Consider the following 16,125-nt stretch of genomic DNA (forward strand, 5'->3'; position numbering starts at 1 on the left):
AAATTTAGTTGAAAAGTATTTCCAAGCTTGCTAGTCTAATTGCTAGTTTGTTTAAACATGTCTGACACAGAGGAATCTTTGTGCAATATGTTCAAAAGCCAAGGTGGAGCTCAATAGAAATTTATGTACTAATTGCATTGATGCTACTTTAAATAAAAGTCAATCTGTACATGTTAAGCAACATTCACCAGACAACGAGGGGGAAGTTATGCCGACTAACTTGCCTCACGTGTCAGTACCTGCATCTCCCGCTCAGGAGGTGCGTGATATTGTAACGCCAAGTACATCAGGGCGGCCATTACAAATCACTCTACAAGACATGGCTAATGTTATGACTGAAGTTTTGTCTAAATTGCCAGAACTTAGGGGTAAACGAGATCACTCTGGGATGAGAACAGAGTACGCTGATAATGCTAGGGCCATGTCTGATACTGCGTCACAATTTGCAGAGCATGAGGACGGAGAGCTTCATTCTGCGGGTGACGGATCTGATCCAAATAAACTGGATTCAGACATTTCAAATTTTAAGTTTAAGCTGGAAAACCTCTGTGTATTACTAGGGGAGGTGTAAGCGGCTCTGAATGATTGTAACACAGTTGCAATCCCAGAGAAAATGTGTAGGTTGGATAAATATTTTGCGGTACCGACGAGTACTGACGTTTTTCCTATACCTAAGAGACTTACTGAAATTGTTACTAAGGAGTGGGATAGACCCGGTGTGCCTTTCTCACCCCCTCCTATATTCAGAAAAATGTTTCCAATAGACGCCACCACACGGGACTTATGGCAAACGGTCCCTAAGGTGGAGGGAGCAGTTTCTACTTTAGCTAAGCGTACCACTATCCCGGTGGAGGATAGTTGTGCCTTTTCAGATCCAATGGATAAAAAGTTAGAGGGTTACCTTAAGAAAATGTTTGTTCAACAAGGTTTTATATTACAACCCCTTGCATGCATTGCGCCTGTCACGGCTGCGGCAGCATTTTGGTTTGAGTCTCTGGAAGAGACCCTTGACTCAGCGACATTAGATGAGATTTCACACAAGCTTAAAACCCTTAAGCTAGCTAATTCATTTATTTCTGATGCCGTAGTACATTTAACTAAACTTACGGCTAAGAATTCCGGATTCGCCATTCAGGCACGCAGAGCGCTGTGGCTAAAATCCTGGTCAGCTGATGTAACTTCTAAATCGAAATTACTTAACATACCTTTCAAGGGGCAGACTTTATTCGGGCCCGGTTTGAAAGAAATTATCGCTGATATTACGGGAGGTAGAGGCCATGCCCTGCCTCAAGACAGAGCCAAACCTAGGGCTAGACAGTCTAATTTTCGTGCCTTTCGTAACTTCAAGGCAGGAGCAGCATCAACTTCCTCTGCTCCAAAACAGGAAGGAGCTGTTGCTCGCTACAGACAAGGCTGGAAACCTAACCAGACCTGGAACAAGGGCAAGCAGGCCAGAAAACCTGCTGCTGCCCCTAAGACAGCATGAAGTGAGGGCCCCCGATCCGGAAACTGATCTAGTGGGGGGCAGACTCTCTCTCTTCGCCCAGGCTTGGGCAAGAGATGTCCAGGATCCCTGGGCGTTGGAGATCATATCTCAGGGATATCTTCTGGACTTCAAAGCTTCTCCTCCACAAGGGAGATTTCACCTTTCAAGGTTGTCAACAAACCAGATAAAGAAAGAGGCGTTTCTACGCTGCGTACAAGACCTTTTACTAATGGGAGTGATCCACCCAGTTCCGCGGTCGGAACACGGACAAGGGTTTTACTCAAATCTGTTTGTGGTTCCCAAAAAAGAGGGAACCTTCAGACCAATATTGGATTTAAAGATCCTAAACAAATTCCTAAGAGTTCCATCGTTCAAGATGGAAACTATTCGGACAATCTTACCCATGATCCAAAGAGGTCAGTACATGACCACAGTGGATTTAAAGGATGCTTACCTTCACATACCGATTCACAGAGAACATTTCCGGTATCTAAGGTTTGCCTTCCTAGACAGGCATTAACAGTTTGTAGCTCTTCCCTTCGGGTTGGCTACGGCTCCAAGAATCTTTACAAAGGTTCTGGGCTCTCTTCTGGCGGTACTAAGACCGCGAGGAATTTCGGTAGCTCCGTACCTAGACGACATTCTGATACAAGCGTCAAGCTTTCAAACTGCCAAGTCTCATACAGAGTTAGTACTGGCATTTCTAAGGTCGCATGGGTGGAAAGTGAACGAGGAGAAGAGTTCTCTCTTACCACTCACAAGAGTTCCCTTCTTGGGGACTCTTATAGATTCTGTAGAAATGAAAATTTACCTGACAGGGGACAGGTTAATAAAGCTTCTAAATGCTTGCCGTGCCCTTCATTCCATTCAACACCCGTCAGTGGCTCAATGCATGGAGGTAATCGGCTTAATGGTAGCGGCAATGGACATAGTTCCTTTTGCACGCCTGCACCTCAGACCGCTGCAATTGTGCATGCTAAGTCAGTGGAATGGGGATTACTCAGATTTGTCCCCTACGCTGAATCTGGATCAAGAGACCAGAGATTCTCTTCTATGGTGGCTTTCTCGGCCACATCTGTCCAGGGGGATGCCCTTCAGCAGGCCAGACTGGACAATTGTAACTACAGACGCCAGCCTACTAGGTTGGGGCGCTGTCTGGAATTCCCTGAAGGCTCAGGGTTCATGGACTCAAGAGGAGAGTCTCCTTCCAATAAACATTCTGGAATTGAGAGCAGTTCTCAATGCCCTTCTGGCTTGGCCTCAGTTAGCTACTCTGAGGTTCATCAGGTTTCAGTCGGACAACATCACGACTGTGGCTTACATCAACCATCAGGGAGGGACAAGGAGTTCCTTAGCGATGATGGAAGTATCAAAGATAATTCGCTGGGCAGAGTCTCACTCTTGCCACCTGTCAGCGATCCACATCCCAGGAGTGGAGAACTGGGAGGCGGATTTCCTAAGTCGCCAGACTTTTCATCCGGGGGAGTGGGAACTTCATCCGGAGGTCTTTGCCCAAATACTTCGACGTTGGGGCAAACCAGATATGGATCTCATGGCGTCTCGCCAGAACGCCAAGCTTCCTCGTTACGGGTCCAGGTCCAGGGACCCGGGAGCGGTCCTGATAGATGCCTTGACAGCACCTTGGACCTTTGGGATGGCTTATGTGTTTCCACCCTTCCCGATGCTTCCTCTTTTGATTGCCAGGATCAAACAGGAGAAAGCATCGGTGATTCTAATAGCGCCTGTGTGGCCACGCAGGACCTGGTATGCAGATCTAGTGGACATGTCATCCTGTCCACCTTGGTCTCTGCCTCTGAGACAGGACCTTCTAATTCAGGGTCCTTTCAAACATCAAAATCTAATTTCTCTGAAGCTGACTGCATGGAAATTGAACGCTTGATTTTATCAAAGCGTGGATTTTCGGAGCCAGTAATTGATACCTTTAATACAGGCTAGGAAACCTGTTACCAGGAAAATTTACCATAAGATATGGCGTAAATACTTACACTGGTGCGAATCCAAGAGTTACTCATGGAGTAAGGTTAGGATTCCTAGGATATTGTCTTTTCTACAAGAAGGTTTAGAAAAGGGTTTATCTGCAAGTTCTTTAAAGGGACAGATCTCAGCTCTGTCCATCCTTTTACACAAACGTCTGTCAGAAGTTCCAGACGTTCAGGCTTTTTGTCAGGCTTTGGCTAGAATTAAGCCTGTGTTTAAGACTGTAGCTCCACCGTGGAGCTTAAACTTAGTTCTTAACGTTTTACAGGGTGTTCCGTTTGAACCCCTTCATTCCATTGATATCAAGCTATTATCTTGGAAAGTTCTGTTTTTAATGGCTATTTCCTCGGCTCGTAGAGTCTCTGAGTTATCAGCCTTACATTGTGATTCTCCTTATCTAATTTTTCATTCAGATAAGGTAGTTCTGCGTACTAAACCTGGGTTCTTACCTAAGGTAGTCACTAACAAGAATATCAATCAAGAGATGATTGTTCCATCATTGTGCCCTAACCCTTCTTCAAAGAAGGAACGACTTCTGCACAATCTAGATGTAGTCCGTGCCCTGAAATTTTATTTACAGGCAACTAAAGATTTTCGCCAAACTTCTTCCCTGTTTGTCGTTTATTCTGGACAGAGGAGAGGTCAAAAAGCATCTGCTACCTCTATCTTTTTGGCTTCGTAGCATAATACGTTTAGCCTATGAGACTGCTGGACAGCAACCTCCTGAAAGGATTACAGCTCATTCTACTAGAGCTGTGGCTTCCACTTGGGCCTTTAAGAATGAGGCCTCTGTTGAACAGATTTGCAAGGCTGCAACTTGGTCTTCTCTTCATACTTTTTACAAATTTGACACTTTTGCTTCTTCGGAGGCTGTTTTTGGGAGAAAGGTTCTTCAGGCAGTGGTTCCTTCCGTATAGAGATCCTGCCTGTCCCTCCCGTCATCCGTGTACTTTAGCTTTGGTATTGGTATCCCATAAGTAATGATGACCCGTGGACTGACTACACTTAACAGGAGAAAACATAATTTATGCTTACCTGATAAATTCCTTTCTCCTGTAGTGTAGTCAGTCCACGGCCCGCCCTGTTTTTTATGGCAGGTCTAAATTTTTAAATTATACTCCAGTCACCACTGCACCCTATAGTTTCTCCTTTCTCGTTTGGTTCTCGGTCGAATGACTGGGTGTGACGTAGAGGGGAGGAGCTATATAGCAGCTCTGCTTGGGTGATCCTCTTGCACTTCCTGTTGGGGAGGAGTTAATATCCCATAAGTAATGATGACCCGTGGACTGACTACACTACAGGAGAAAGGAATTTATCAGGTAAGCATAAATTATGTTTTTGCTGACACACACCCCACACTAATATATATATATACATAAAAAAAATTGAGCTCACTTCCTTGGAGTTATTTATGAATCAGCACCGATTAGCTAAAATGCAAGCCTGTCAAAAGAACCAAAATAAGGGGCAGCCTGCAAAGGCTTAGATACAAGGTAATCCCAGAAGTAAAAAGTATATTAATATAACTGTTTGTGCACAATTTAGGAATGAGTAATAAAAGGGATCAATCTTTTTAACCTTAAGGATCGGGCATTTCCAACAAAGTTCCCAAAAGACCAGAGCATTTTTTGTATTTTTGCTATCGCTACATTTAAACAGAAAGAGCCTTTTTTTATATTTACCCATCAAAAAAATTAAAATCAATAAATAATTATTATATATAACATAATTTATGTAAGAACTTACCTGATAAATTCATTTCTTTCATGTAATTAGCAAGAGTCCATGAGCTAGTGACGTATGGGATATACATTCCTACCAGGAGGGGCAAAGTTTCCCAAACCTCAAAATGCCTATAAATACACCCCTCACCACACCCACAATTCAGTTTTACAAACTTTGCCTCCGATGGAGGTGGTGAAGTAAGTTTGTGCTAGATTCTACGTTGATATGCGCTCCGCAGCAAGTTGGAGCCCGGTTTTCCTCTCAGCGTGCAGTGAATGTCAGAGGGATGTGAGGAGAGTATTGCCTATTTGAATGCAGTGATCTCCTTCTACGGGGTCTATTTCATAGGTTCTCTGTTATCGGTCGTAGAGATTCATCTCTTACCTCCCTTTTCAGATCGACGATATACTCTTATATATACCATTACCTCTGCTGATTCTCGTTTCAGTACTGGTTTGGCTTTCTACAAACATGTAGATGAGTGTCCTGGGGTAAGTTAATCTTATTTTCTGTGACACTCTAAGCTATGGTTGGGCACTTTGTTTATAAAGTTCTAAATATATGTATTCAAACATTTATTTGCCTTGACTCAGAATGTTCAACTTTCCTTATTTTTCAGACAGTCAGTTTCATATTTGGGATAATGCATTTGAATCAATCATTTTTCTTACCTTAAAAATTTGACTTTTTTTCCCTGTGGGCTGTTAGGCTCGCGGGGGCTGAAAATGCTTCATTTTATTGCGTCATTCTTGGCGCGGACTCTTTTGGCGCAAAAATTCTATTTCCGTTTCCGGCGTCATACGTGTCGCCGGAAGTTGCGTCATTTTTTTGACGTTATTTTGCGCCAAAAATGTCGGCGTTCCGTATGTGGCGTCATTTTTGGCGCCAAAAGCATTTAGGCGCCAAATAATGTGGGCGTCTTATTTGGCGCGAAAAAATATGGGCGTCGCTTTTGTCTCCACATTATTTTAGTCTCATTTTTCATTGCTTCTGGTTGCTAGAAGCTTGTTCTTTGGCATTTTTTCCCATTCCTGAAACTGTCATTTAAGGAATTTGATCAATTTTGCTTTATATATATGTTGTTTTTTCTCTTACATATTGCAAGATGTCCCACGTTGCATCTGAGTCAGAAGATACTACAGGAAAATCGCTGTCTAGTGCTGAATTTACCAAAGCTAAGTGTATCTGCTGTAAACTTTTGGTAGCTATTCCTCCAGCTGTTGTTTGTATTGATTGTCATGACAAACTTGTTAAAGCAGATAATATTTCCTTTAGTAAAGTACCATTGCCTGTTGCAGTTCCTTCAACATCTAAAGTGCAGAATGTTCCTGATAATATAAGAGATTTTGTTTCTGAATCCATAAAGAAGGCTATGTCTGTTATTTCTCCTTCTAGTAAACGTAAAAGATCTTTTAAAACTTCTCTCCCTACAGATGAATTTTTAAATGAACATCATCATTCTGATTCTGATGACTCCTCTGGTTCAGAGGATTCTGTCTCAGAGGTTGATGCTGATAAATCTTCATATTTATTTAAAATGGAATTTATTCGTTCTTTACTTAAAGAAGTACTAATTGCTTTAGAAATAGAGGATTCTGGTCCTCTTGATACTAATTCTAAACGTTTGGATAAGGTATTTAAAGCCCCTGTGGTTATTCCAGAAGTTTTTCCTGTTCCTAATGCTATTTCTGCAGTAATTTCCAAAGAATGGGATAAATTGGGTAATTCATTTACTCCTTCTAAACGTTTTAAGCATTTATATCCTGTGCCGTCTGACAGATTAGAATTTTGGGACAAGATCCCTAAAGTTGATGGGGCTATTTCTACCCTTGCTAAACGTACTACTATTCCTACGTCAGATGGTACTTCGTTTAAGGATCCTCTAGATAGGAAAATTGAATCCTTTCTAAGAAAAGCTTATCTGTGTTCAGGTAATCTTCTTAGACCTGCTATATCTTTGGCTGATGTTGCTGCAGCTTCAACTTTTTGGTTGGAAACTTTAGCGCAACAAGTAACACATCGTGATTCTCATGATATTATTATTCTTCTTCAGCATGCTAATAGTTTTATCTGTGATGCCATTTTTGATATTATCAGAGTTGATGTCAGGTTTATGTCTCTAGCTATTTTAGCTAGGAGAGCTTTATGGCTTAAAACTTGGAATGCTGATATGGCTTCTATATCAACTTTACTTTCCATTTCTTTCCAGGGTAACAAATTATTTGGTTCTCAGTTGGATTCCATTATTTCAACTGTTACTGGTGGGAAAGGAACTTTTTTACCACAGGATAAAAAATCTAAAGGTAAAAACAGGGCTAATAATCGTTTTCGTTCCTTTCGTTTCAACAAAGAACAAAAGCCTGATCCTTCATCCTCAGGAGCAGTTTCAGTTTGGAAACCATCTCCAGTCTGGAATAAATCCAAGCCAGCTAGAAAGGCAAAGCCTGCTTCTAAGTCCACATGAAGGTGCGGCCCTCATTCCAGCTCAGCTGGTAGGGGGCAGGTTACGTTTTTTCAAGGAAATTTGGATCAATTCTGTTCACAATCTTTGGATTCAGAGCATTGTTTCAGAAGGGTACAGAATTGGTTTCAAGATGAGACCTCCTGCAAAGAGATTTTTTCTTTCCCGTGTCCCAGTAAATCCAGTAAAAGCTCAAGCATTTCTGAAATGTGTTTCAGATCTAGAGTTGACTGGAGTAATTATGCCAGTTCCAGTTCCGGAACAGGGGATGGGGTTTTATTCAAATCTCTTCATTGTACCAAAGAAGGAGAATTCCTTCAGACCAGTTCTGGATCTAAAAATATTGAATCGTTATGTAAGGATACCAACGTTCAAGATGGTAACTGTAAGGACTATCTTGCCTTTTGTTCAGCAAGGGAATTATATGTCCACAATAGATTTACAGGATGCATATCTGCATATTCCGATTCATCCAGATCATTATCAGTTCCTGAGATTCTCTTTTCTGGACAAGCATTACCAGTTTGTGGCTCTGCCGTTTGGCCTAGCTACAGCTCCAAGAATTTTTACAAAGGTTCTCGGTGCCCTTCTGTCTGTAATCTGAGAACAGGGTATTGTGGTATTTCCTTATTTGGACGATATCTTGGTACTTGCTCAGTCTTTACATTTAGCAGAATCTCATACGAATCGACTTGTGTTGTTTCTTTAAGATCATGGTTGGAGGATCAATTTACCAAAAAGTTCTTTGATTCCTCAGACAAGGGTAACCTTTCTGGGTTTCCAGATGGATTCAGTGTCCATGACTCTGTCTTTAACAGACAAGAGACGTCTAAAATTGATTGCAGCTTGTCGAAACCTTCAGTCACAATCATTCCCTTCGGTAGCCTTATGCATGGAAATTCTAGGTCTTATGACTGCTGCATCGGACGCGATCCCCTTTGCTCGTTTTCACATGCGACCTCTTCAGCTCTGTATGCTGAAGCAATGGTGCAAGGATTACACAAAGATATCTCAAACAATATCTTTAAAACCGATTGTTCGACACTCTGTAACATGGTGGACAGATCACCATCGTTTAATTCAGGGGGCTTCTTTTGTGCTTCCGACCTGGACTGTAATTTCAACAGATGCAAGTCTCACAGGTTGGGGAGCTGTGTGGGGATCTCTGACGGCACAAGGAGTTTGGGAATCTCAGGAGGTGAGATTACCGATCAATATTTTGGAACTCCGTGCAATTTTCAGAGCTCTTCAGTTTTGGCCTCTTCTGAAGAGAGAATCGTTCATTTGTTTTCAGACAGACAATGTCACAACTGTGGCATACATCAATCATCAAGGAGGGACTCACAGTCCTCTGGCTATGAAAGAAGTATCTCGAATTTTGGTTTGGGCGGAATCCAGCTCCTGTCTAATCTCTGCGGTTCATATCCCAGGTATAGACAATTGGGAAGCGGATTATCTCAGTCGCCAAACGTTGCATCCGGGCGAATGGTCTCTTCACCCAGAGGTATTTCTTCAGATTGTTCAAATGTGGGAACTTCCAGAAATAGATCTGATGGCGTCCCATCTAAACAAGAAACTTCCCAGGTATCTGTCCAGATCCCGGGATCCTCAGGCGGAGGCAGTGGATGCATTATCACTTCCTTGGAAGTATCATCCTGCCTATATCTTTCCGCCTCTAGTTCTTCTTCCAAGAGTAATCTCCAAGATTCTGAAGGAATGCTAGTTTGTTCTGCTGGTAGCTCCGGCATGGCCTCCAGGTTTTGGTATGCGGATCTTGTCCGGATGGCCTCTTGCCAACCGTGGACTCTTCCGTTAAGACCAGACCTTCTGTCACAAGGTCCTTTTTTCCATCAGGATCTGAAATCCTTAAATTTAAAGGTATGGAGATTGAACGCTTGATTCTTGGTCAAAGAGGTTTCTCTGTCTCTGTGATTAATACTATGTTACAGGCTCGTAAATCTGTATCTCGAGAGATATATTATAGAGTCTGGAAGACTTATATTTCTTGGTGTCTTTCTCATCATTTTTCTTGGCATTCTTTTAGAATACCGAGAATTTTACAGTTTCTTCAGGATGGTCTAGATAAGGGTTTGTCCGCAAGTTCTTTGAAAGGACAAATCTCTGCTCTTTCTGTTCTTTTTCACAGAAAGATTGCTATTCTTCCTGATATTCATTGTTTTGTACAAGCTTTGGTTCGTATAAAACCTGTCATTAAGTCAAATTTCTCCTCCTTGGAGTTTGAATTTGGTTCTGGGAGCTCTTCAAGCTCCTCCGTTTGAACCTATGCATTCATTGGACATTAAATTACTTTCTTGGAAAGTTTTGTTCCTTTTGGCCATCTCTTCTGCCAGAAGAGTTTCTGAATTATCTGCTCTTTCTTGTGAGTCTCCTTTTCTGATTTTTCATCAGGATAAGGCGGTGTTGCGAACTTCTTTTGAATTTTTACCTAAAGTTGTGAATTCCAACAACATTAGTAGAGAAATTGTGGTTCCTTCATTATTTCCTAATCCTAAGAATTCTAAGGAGAAATCGTTGCATTCTTTGGATGTTGTTAGAGCTTTGAAATATTATGTTGAAGCTACGAAATCTTTCCGTAAGACTTCTAGTCTATTTGTTATCTTTTCCGGTTCTAGAAAAGGCCAGAAAGCTTCTGCCATTTCTTTGGCATCTTGGTTGAAATCTTTAATTCATCTTGCCTATGTTGAGTCGGGTAAAACTCCGCCTCAGAGAATTACAGCTCATTCTACTAGGTCAGTTTCTACTTCCTGGGCGTTTAGGAATGAAGCTTCGGTTGACCAGATTTGCAAAGCAGCAACTTGGTCCTCTTTGCATACTTTTACTAAATTCTACCATTTTGATGTATTTTCTTCTTCTGAAGCAGTTTTTGGTAGAAAAGTACTTCAGGCAGCGGTTTCAGTTTGAATCTTCTGCTTATGTTTTTCGTTAAACTTTATTTTGGGTGTGGATTATTTTCAGCAGGAATTGGCTGTCTTTATTTTATCCCTCCCTCTCTAGTGACTCTTGTGTGGAAAGATCCACATCTTGGGTAGTCATTATCCCATACGTCACTAGCTCATGGACTCTTGCTAATTACATGAAAGAAAACATAATTTATGTAAGAACTTACCTGATAAATTCATTTCTTTCATATTAGCAAGAGTCCATGAGGCCCGCCCTTTTTTTGTGGTGGTTATGATTTTGTATAAAGCACAATTATTCCAATTCCTTATTTTATATGCTTTCGCACTTTTTTATCACCCCACTTCTTGGCTATTCGTTAAACTGAATTGTGGGTGTGGTGAGGGGTGTATTTATAGGCATTTTGAGGTTTGGGAAACTTTGCCCCTCCTGGTAGGAATGTATATCCCATACGTCACTAGCTCATGGACTCTTGCTAATATGAAAGAAATGAATTTATCAGGTAAGTTCTTACATAAATTATGTTATATATAATAATTATTTATTGATTTTAATTTTTTTGATGGGTAAATATAAAAAAAGGCTCTTTCTGTTTAAATGTAGTGATAGCAAAAATACAAAAAATGCTCTGGTCTTTTGGGAACTTTGTTGGAAATGCCCGATCCTTAAGGTTAAAAAGATTGATCCCTTTTATTACTCATTCCTAAATTGTGCACAAACAGTTATATTAATATACTTTTTACTTCTGGGATTACCTTGTATCTAAGCCTTTGCAGGCTGCCCCTTATTTTGGTTCTTTTGACAGGCTTGCATTTTAGCTAATCGGTGCTGATTCATAAATAACTCCAAGGAAGTGAGCTCAATTTTTTTATGGCACAAATGAACTAGTGCTATCTAGCTATGAAAAACTGTCAAAATGCACTGAGAAATTAGCATATGAGCCGAACCTAGGTTTAGCTTTCAGCAAAGAATATCAAGAGAACAAAGCAAATTTGATAATGAAAGTAAATGGGAAAGTTAAATGCTCTATTTAAATAATGAACGTTTTTAATTTTGACTAGACTATGCCTTTACCTTTAGTAGATTGTTTTCTGACAATTTATACTCACTTGAAATTCAGACTTGGAGCTATTTTTATGGTCTTATTTTTATTGTGCATTTATTGATAATGCAAATATACTTTATTTTATGGCCATTCAAACCTGTGCAATGATCATTTTTTATTTATTTTTTATTATTTCACAGGTACTGCTGGTTCAGGGTTATTTAGCAAAGTCTGGATGGGGCTTTCCCAAGGGAAAAGTGAATAAAGAAGAAGCTCCCCATGACTGTGCTGCCAGAGAGGTGAGGTGATGGAGTTTGTAATGAAATGAAAAGCTTTCGAACAGAGGCAAACTGCTTTGTTTTGTTTCTCCCTCATTAATACTGCATGTTGTTTTTACACCATTATCTGTTAACATTGTTGCTACCTGGAAATAAAATAATACTGTATTATTGCAATGTCATTTATTTGCCTTCTTTTTATTTGGGGCCTAGTCAGATTTACACACACGTTGTCCTTGTGTGTGTAGGTAATTGGTTAGTCATTATGCCTTATTGCAGATTGAATCAATCTGTCATTATCCCTGTATGACTGTATAAGGACCTCTAATCCCACGCCCCTGAGATACAAACATGCTTGATCACTCACATTTCAATTAACAGTCTTTCTGACACTTGAAAAGTTTAAAGCACCTTGCTTTTTTTTTTTTTTAATACAGTGCTAATTTTACTTTAAAGGGGCATAAAACTCATAAGTGCCTGTCAGTTTTTGAGTTGGAGCAATTTTGCAATACTCATATATTAGCCAAAAGGCTTATAATAAGTTATGATTGTTTCAGTGATAGCTTTTGTTGTGCACAGAGCGTGTATATATGCCCCATGCACCTGAACACAATCGCTGCACCTGCTCAGCTAGCATATGGTTTGTATCATCACTAATAAATACATGCCTCTCTCTTGTTTGTTTAAACGAGGGTTCACGTACACAGCTGTCACTGATCATTTTACCAGAAGCATTTGTTGTTGCAAAAATGATTCTATTTAAAATCTAAATGTATGTCCCTTTAAATTCAGATTATCACTTTTTAAATAATAAAAAAAAAACGAACCCCAGGCAAGAAATAAAATTATACTGCTTGGTGTAAAAATATTTAGTTTTGCAAATTAATGTAATCATTAACTGAAAATGAAGGGCTACAAGTTTTTGCTTATCCTAGAAAGTGTTGGAGATAAACTTGAACTGACAGGTGCTCTCCATTGATTTCTGTAAAGAAAACATTTGTAAATTGTGAAGAGGCACATCTAGGACATTCTGATCCAAAAGTGACTATCTCTAATTTGTTAGTCGTGATTTTTGCATTAGTGGCCTTTGCTGACCATATGTACATTGCAGGAGTTTAGCAGAAAACTGCCAATCATAGCCTGTAGAATGCAATACAAAAACTGCATGCTCTAACAAATTACAGCATGAAATGGTTACATCAGAATTTCATATAAACCTTTGTGTGTGTTTTTCTTTAATAAACATTCATAATGTTGGGGACGGAGCCAGCAGCTGAAGTAGAAAGACGTGTTTGTCTCGAGCTCCCAAATATTTAATCAAACTAACCAAGATTATGTACAGTTTATAACGTTTTTTTTTTACCTGCCCTGGCTAGTCTGAATCCTAACTAGAGGAGTTAGCGTTCCGGGGACAAGAAACAAAGAAATAGATGATTATTCTGCAAGAAGACCGATAGTTTGATAATGGAGCGGGGCGATCCTCAATGTTGGGTTGTGAATGCATCACACCGCTACTCTCAGTGAACAATCCTATACATGCTCATCTGATGCCTATTTGGAACATTGTGGTGTTTATCATAATTTGACCTCCCACCCTGGTTCACTGAGGTTATAGGCTGGAAACTTCTATTACTTTCTAAAGCTTACAGGAGAATACTGTTCCGGAAGCCATGACACCTTCAGCTACGGAGAGATAGACTGCTACCTTGCTGGACAGTTTGCTGCATACGTTGGACAGACTCCAATATGGCCTCATTAGGGAGCTGAAAGAGGCCTTCACCTCACCCCAGACTGCGCTAGAGGAACATGGGACTACAGAAGACAGTAATTATAGGGCAGCTGACACAATGCAGTGACCGGGAGAGATAAACCACAGCATGGTAGACAGTGCTACGGAAGTTTACTGTGAGATGGGAGATCAGCCTGACTAACTTACCATTACAGGTGCTTGGCAACTACCTGTAGTGTCGCCCTACAAAGATCTATCAACCCGGTTCTATGTATACAGCCGACAAGTCGGCACGGCTTGTACCCCTATTGGAGGACTTTACATTGGTGACAAATGGTAATTACGGTTTGGAGGGGCCAGATCTATACCATGATGTGATTGTTTCCATCCAAGACAAAGAGAGACAATTGCAGCATGGAAGAGAGCGGGTTAACTTTACCCTGAAACCTTACAGTTTCACCGCAGAGACCTTTGCGCTGTCTCTTAATGATCCCCCACAGTTCCTTGACAAAAGTGGAATCGGCTGAGTCGCAGTCACATCGCTGCAGCAAATCTCCTTGGGTTGGAGCTTGCAGGCTTTAATAAAGTATTGAACTGTCTGTACCTCTAGATCCTAAGGTCTGGACTTTGTGACCGCAGTGCGCTTGAATTTACCTATATGAACCTTAGAGGTTACTTACATATACTCCCTAATTTTGTAATTTAGTATTGTCATGTTTTAATATTTATAGATACATTTTTCCTAGTTGGTTCTTCTTATGGTCTAAAAAGCTAAACTTGAGCTAGTATGAAAGTTTACTCACATGCAGCGCTTAACTGTTGCATTTTTTTCATAATGCTCTACATCGCTACTTAGATTGAGATATAAGTCGGTATCTGATGCCAGATTGGATCTACATATTATAGATATGAGCTGTGTTTAGAAATCTACTAATGTTACTGGCTACTGGTACACAATACTCTAATTTTGACTACTTCATTTATTACGTGAGACTCTCTCTCTATCTCAGTTAGATAGGAGTAAACGTCATTCTTAGGTGAACCTGATAGCGATTTGTCTCACTTTTGTTGATACTTGTTGTTTTTTTTTTTTTTTTTTAAATAAGAGTTAGGAGGCAAATAACCAGTACTCAATATGTATATATGGTGATATGTCTCTGGGTCTGCGGCCGAGACATCAGAGAATACCCACCTATGCTTATGTGAGCTGAGTCTGAATGTAGTTAATAAAGGCCCAACATAGTTTGGCCTTGATTTTCAGTCAGGCTAGCTTTTTGAAGCCTCCTACGTGTTACCTATATCTACTAATAGCAGTTTCAATTTGGGCCACAAATCTTAAGATATCTAGTTACTTCCTATATTTTAGCTGGGCAATAGTCTACTCATACAAGACCCTGTTTGGATTATTGCGCATATAATAGATATCTCTTTGTTTACCATTATAAGAGAACTCCATTTATATTATTTTCACTAACCCCCCCCCCCCCCCCACACACACACACACACAAACACACACACACCACAGCTTATTTTAAACAGAAGATTATGTTCTGGACCATTCACATAAAGTTAACAAATTATATAACTCGGCAATACTTCCTGCAGCATACCATGTCTTTATATAGTTGTGTTATTTTATATCATTTATACATCTGGTTACATGATAGGCTTGGAACATGCAAAATATTGAATGTTTATTTCTTCAACGCCTTAAGAAAAATATTAAAAAAGACAAGTAAGGTATCTCCTCTCACCCTTTCCCACTCTGTTTATCAGAGTGGGTCATATCCAACACCCCTTTCTCTTGTAAGGTGTATCCAGTCCACGGATCATCCATTACTTGTGGGATATTCTCCTTCCCAACAGGAAGTTGCAAGAGGATCACCCACAGCAGAGCTGCTATATAGCTCCTCCCCTAACTGCCATATCCAGTCATTCTCTTGCAAACTCTCAACATAAGTGGAGGTAGTAAGAGGAAAGTGGTGTAATATAGTTAGTTTTTGCTTCAATCAAAAGTTTGTTTTTAAATGGTACCGGAGTTGTACTATTTTATCTCAGGCAGCATTTAGAAGAAGAATCTGCCTGCGTTTTTCTATGATCTTAGCAGAAGTAACTAAGATCCACTGCTGTTCTCACATATGTCTGAGGAGTGAGGTAACTTCAGAGGGAGAATGGCGTGCAGGTTATCCTGCAATAAGGTATGTGCAGTTTAAGTTTTTCTAGGGATGGAATTTGCTAGAAAAAAGCTGCTGATACCGGATTAATGTAAGTTAAGCCTAAATACAGTGATTTAATAGCGACTAGTATCAGGCTTGCTATCAGAGGTATATACTCTTATTAATGTGCAATATAAAACGTTTGCTGGCATGTTTAATCGTTTTTATATATGCTTTGGTGATAAAACTTATTGGGGCCTAGTTTTTTTCCACATGGCTGGCTTGATTTTTGCCTAGAAACAGTTTCCTGAGGCTTTCCACTGTTGTA

General features: G+C 40.3%; 1 protein-coding gene across 1 annotated transcript in view; it reads left to right on the top strand.

Annotated features, from left to right (window-relative positions):
* DCP2 (decapping mRNA 2) overlaps positions 1–16,125 on the top strand; it is a 201,060-nt gene that overhangs the window by 67,129 nt on the left and 117,806 nt on the right. The window contains exon 4 of the mRNA XM_053701546.1: positions 11,835–11,933. Within this exon, the coding sequence (XP_053557521.1) occupies positions 11,835–11,933 (99 nt within the window). The remainder of the gene's footprint in view (positions 1–11,834; positions 11,934–16,125) is intronic.

This window comes from Bombina bombina, chromosome 2 (genome assembly GCF_027579735.1).
Source record: "Bombina bombina isolate aBomBom1 chromosome 2, aBomBom1.pri, whole genome shotgun sequence".
In the NCBI taxonomy this organism is placed as follows: domain Eukaryota; kingdom Metazoa; phylum Chordata; class Amphibia; order Anura; family Bombinatoridae; genus Bombina; species Bombina bombina.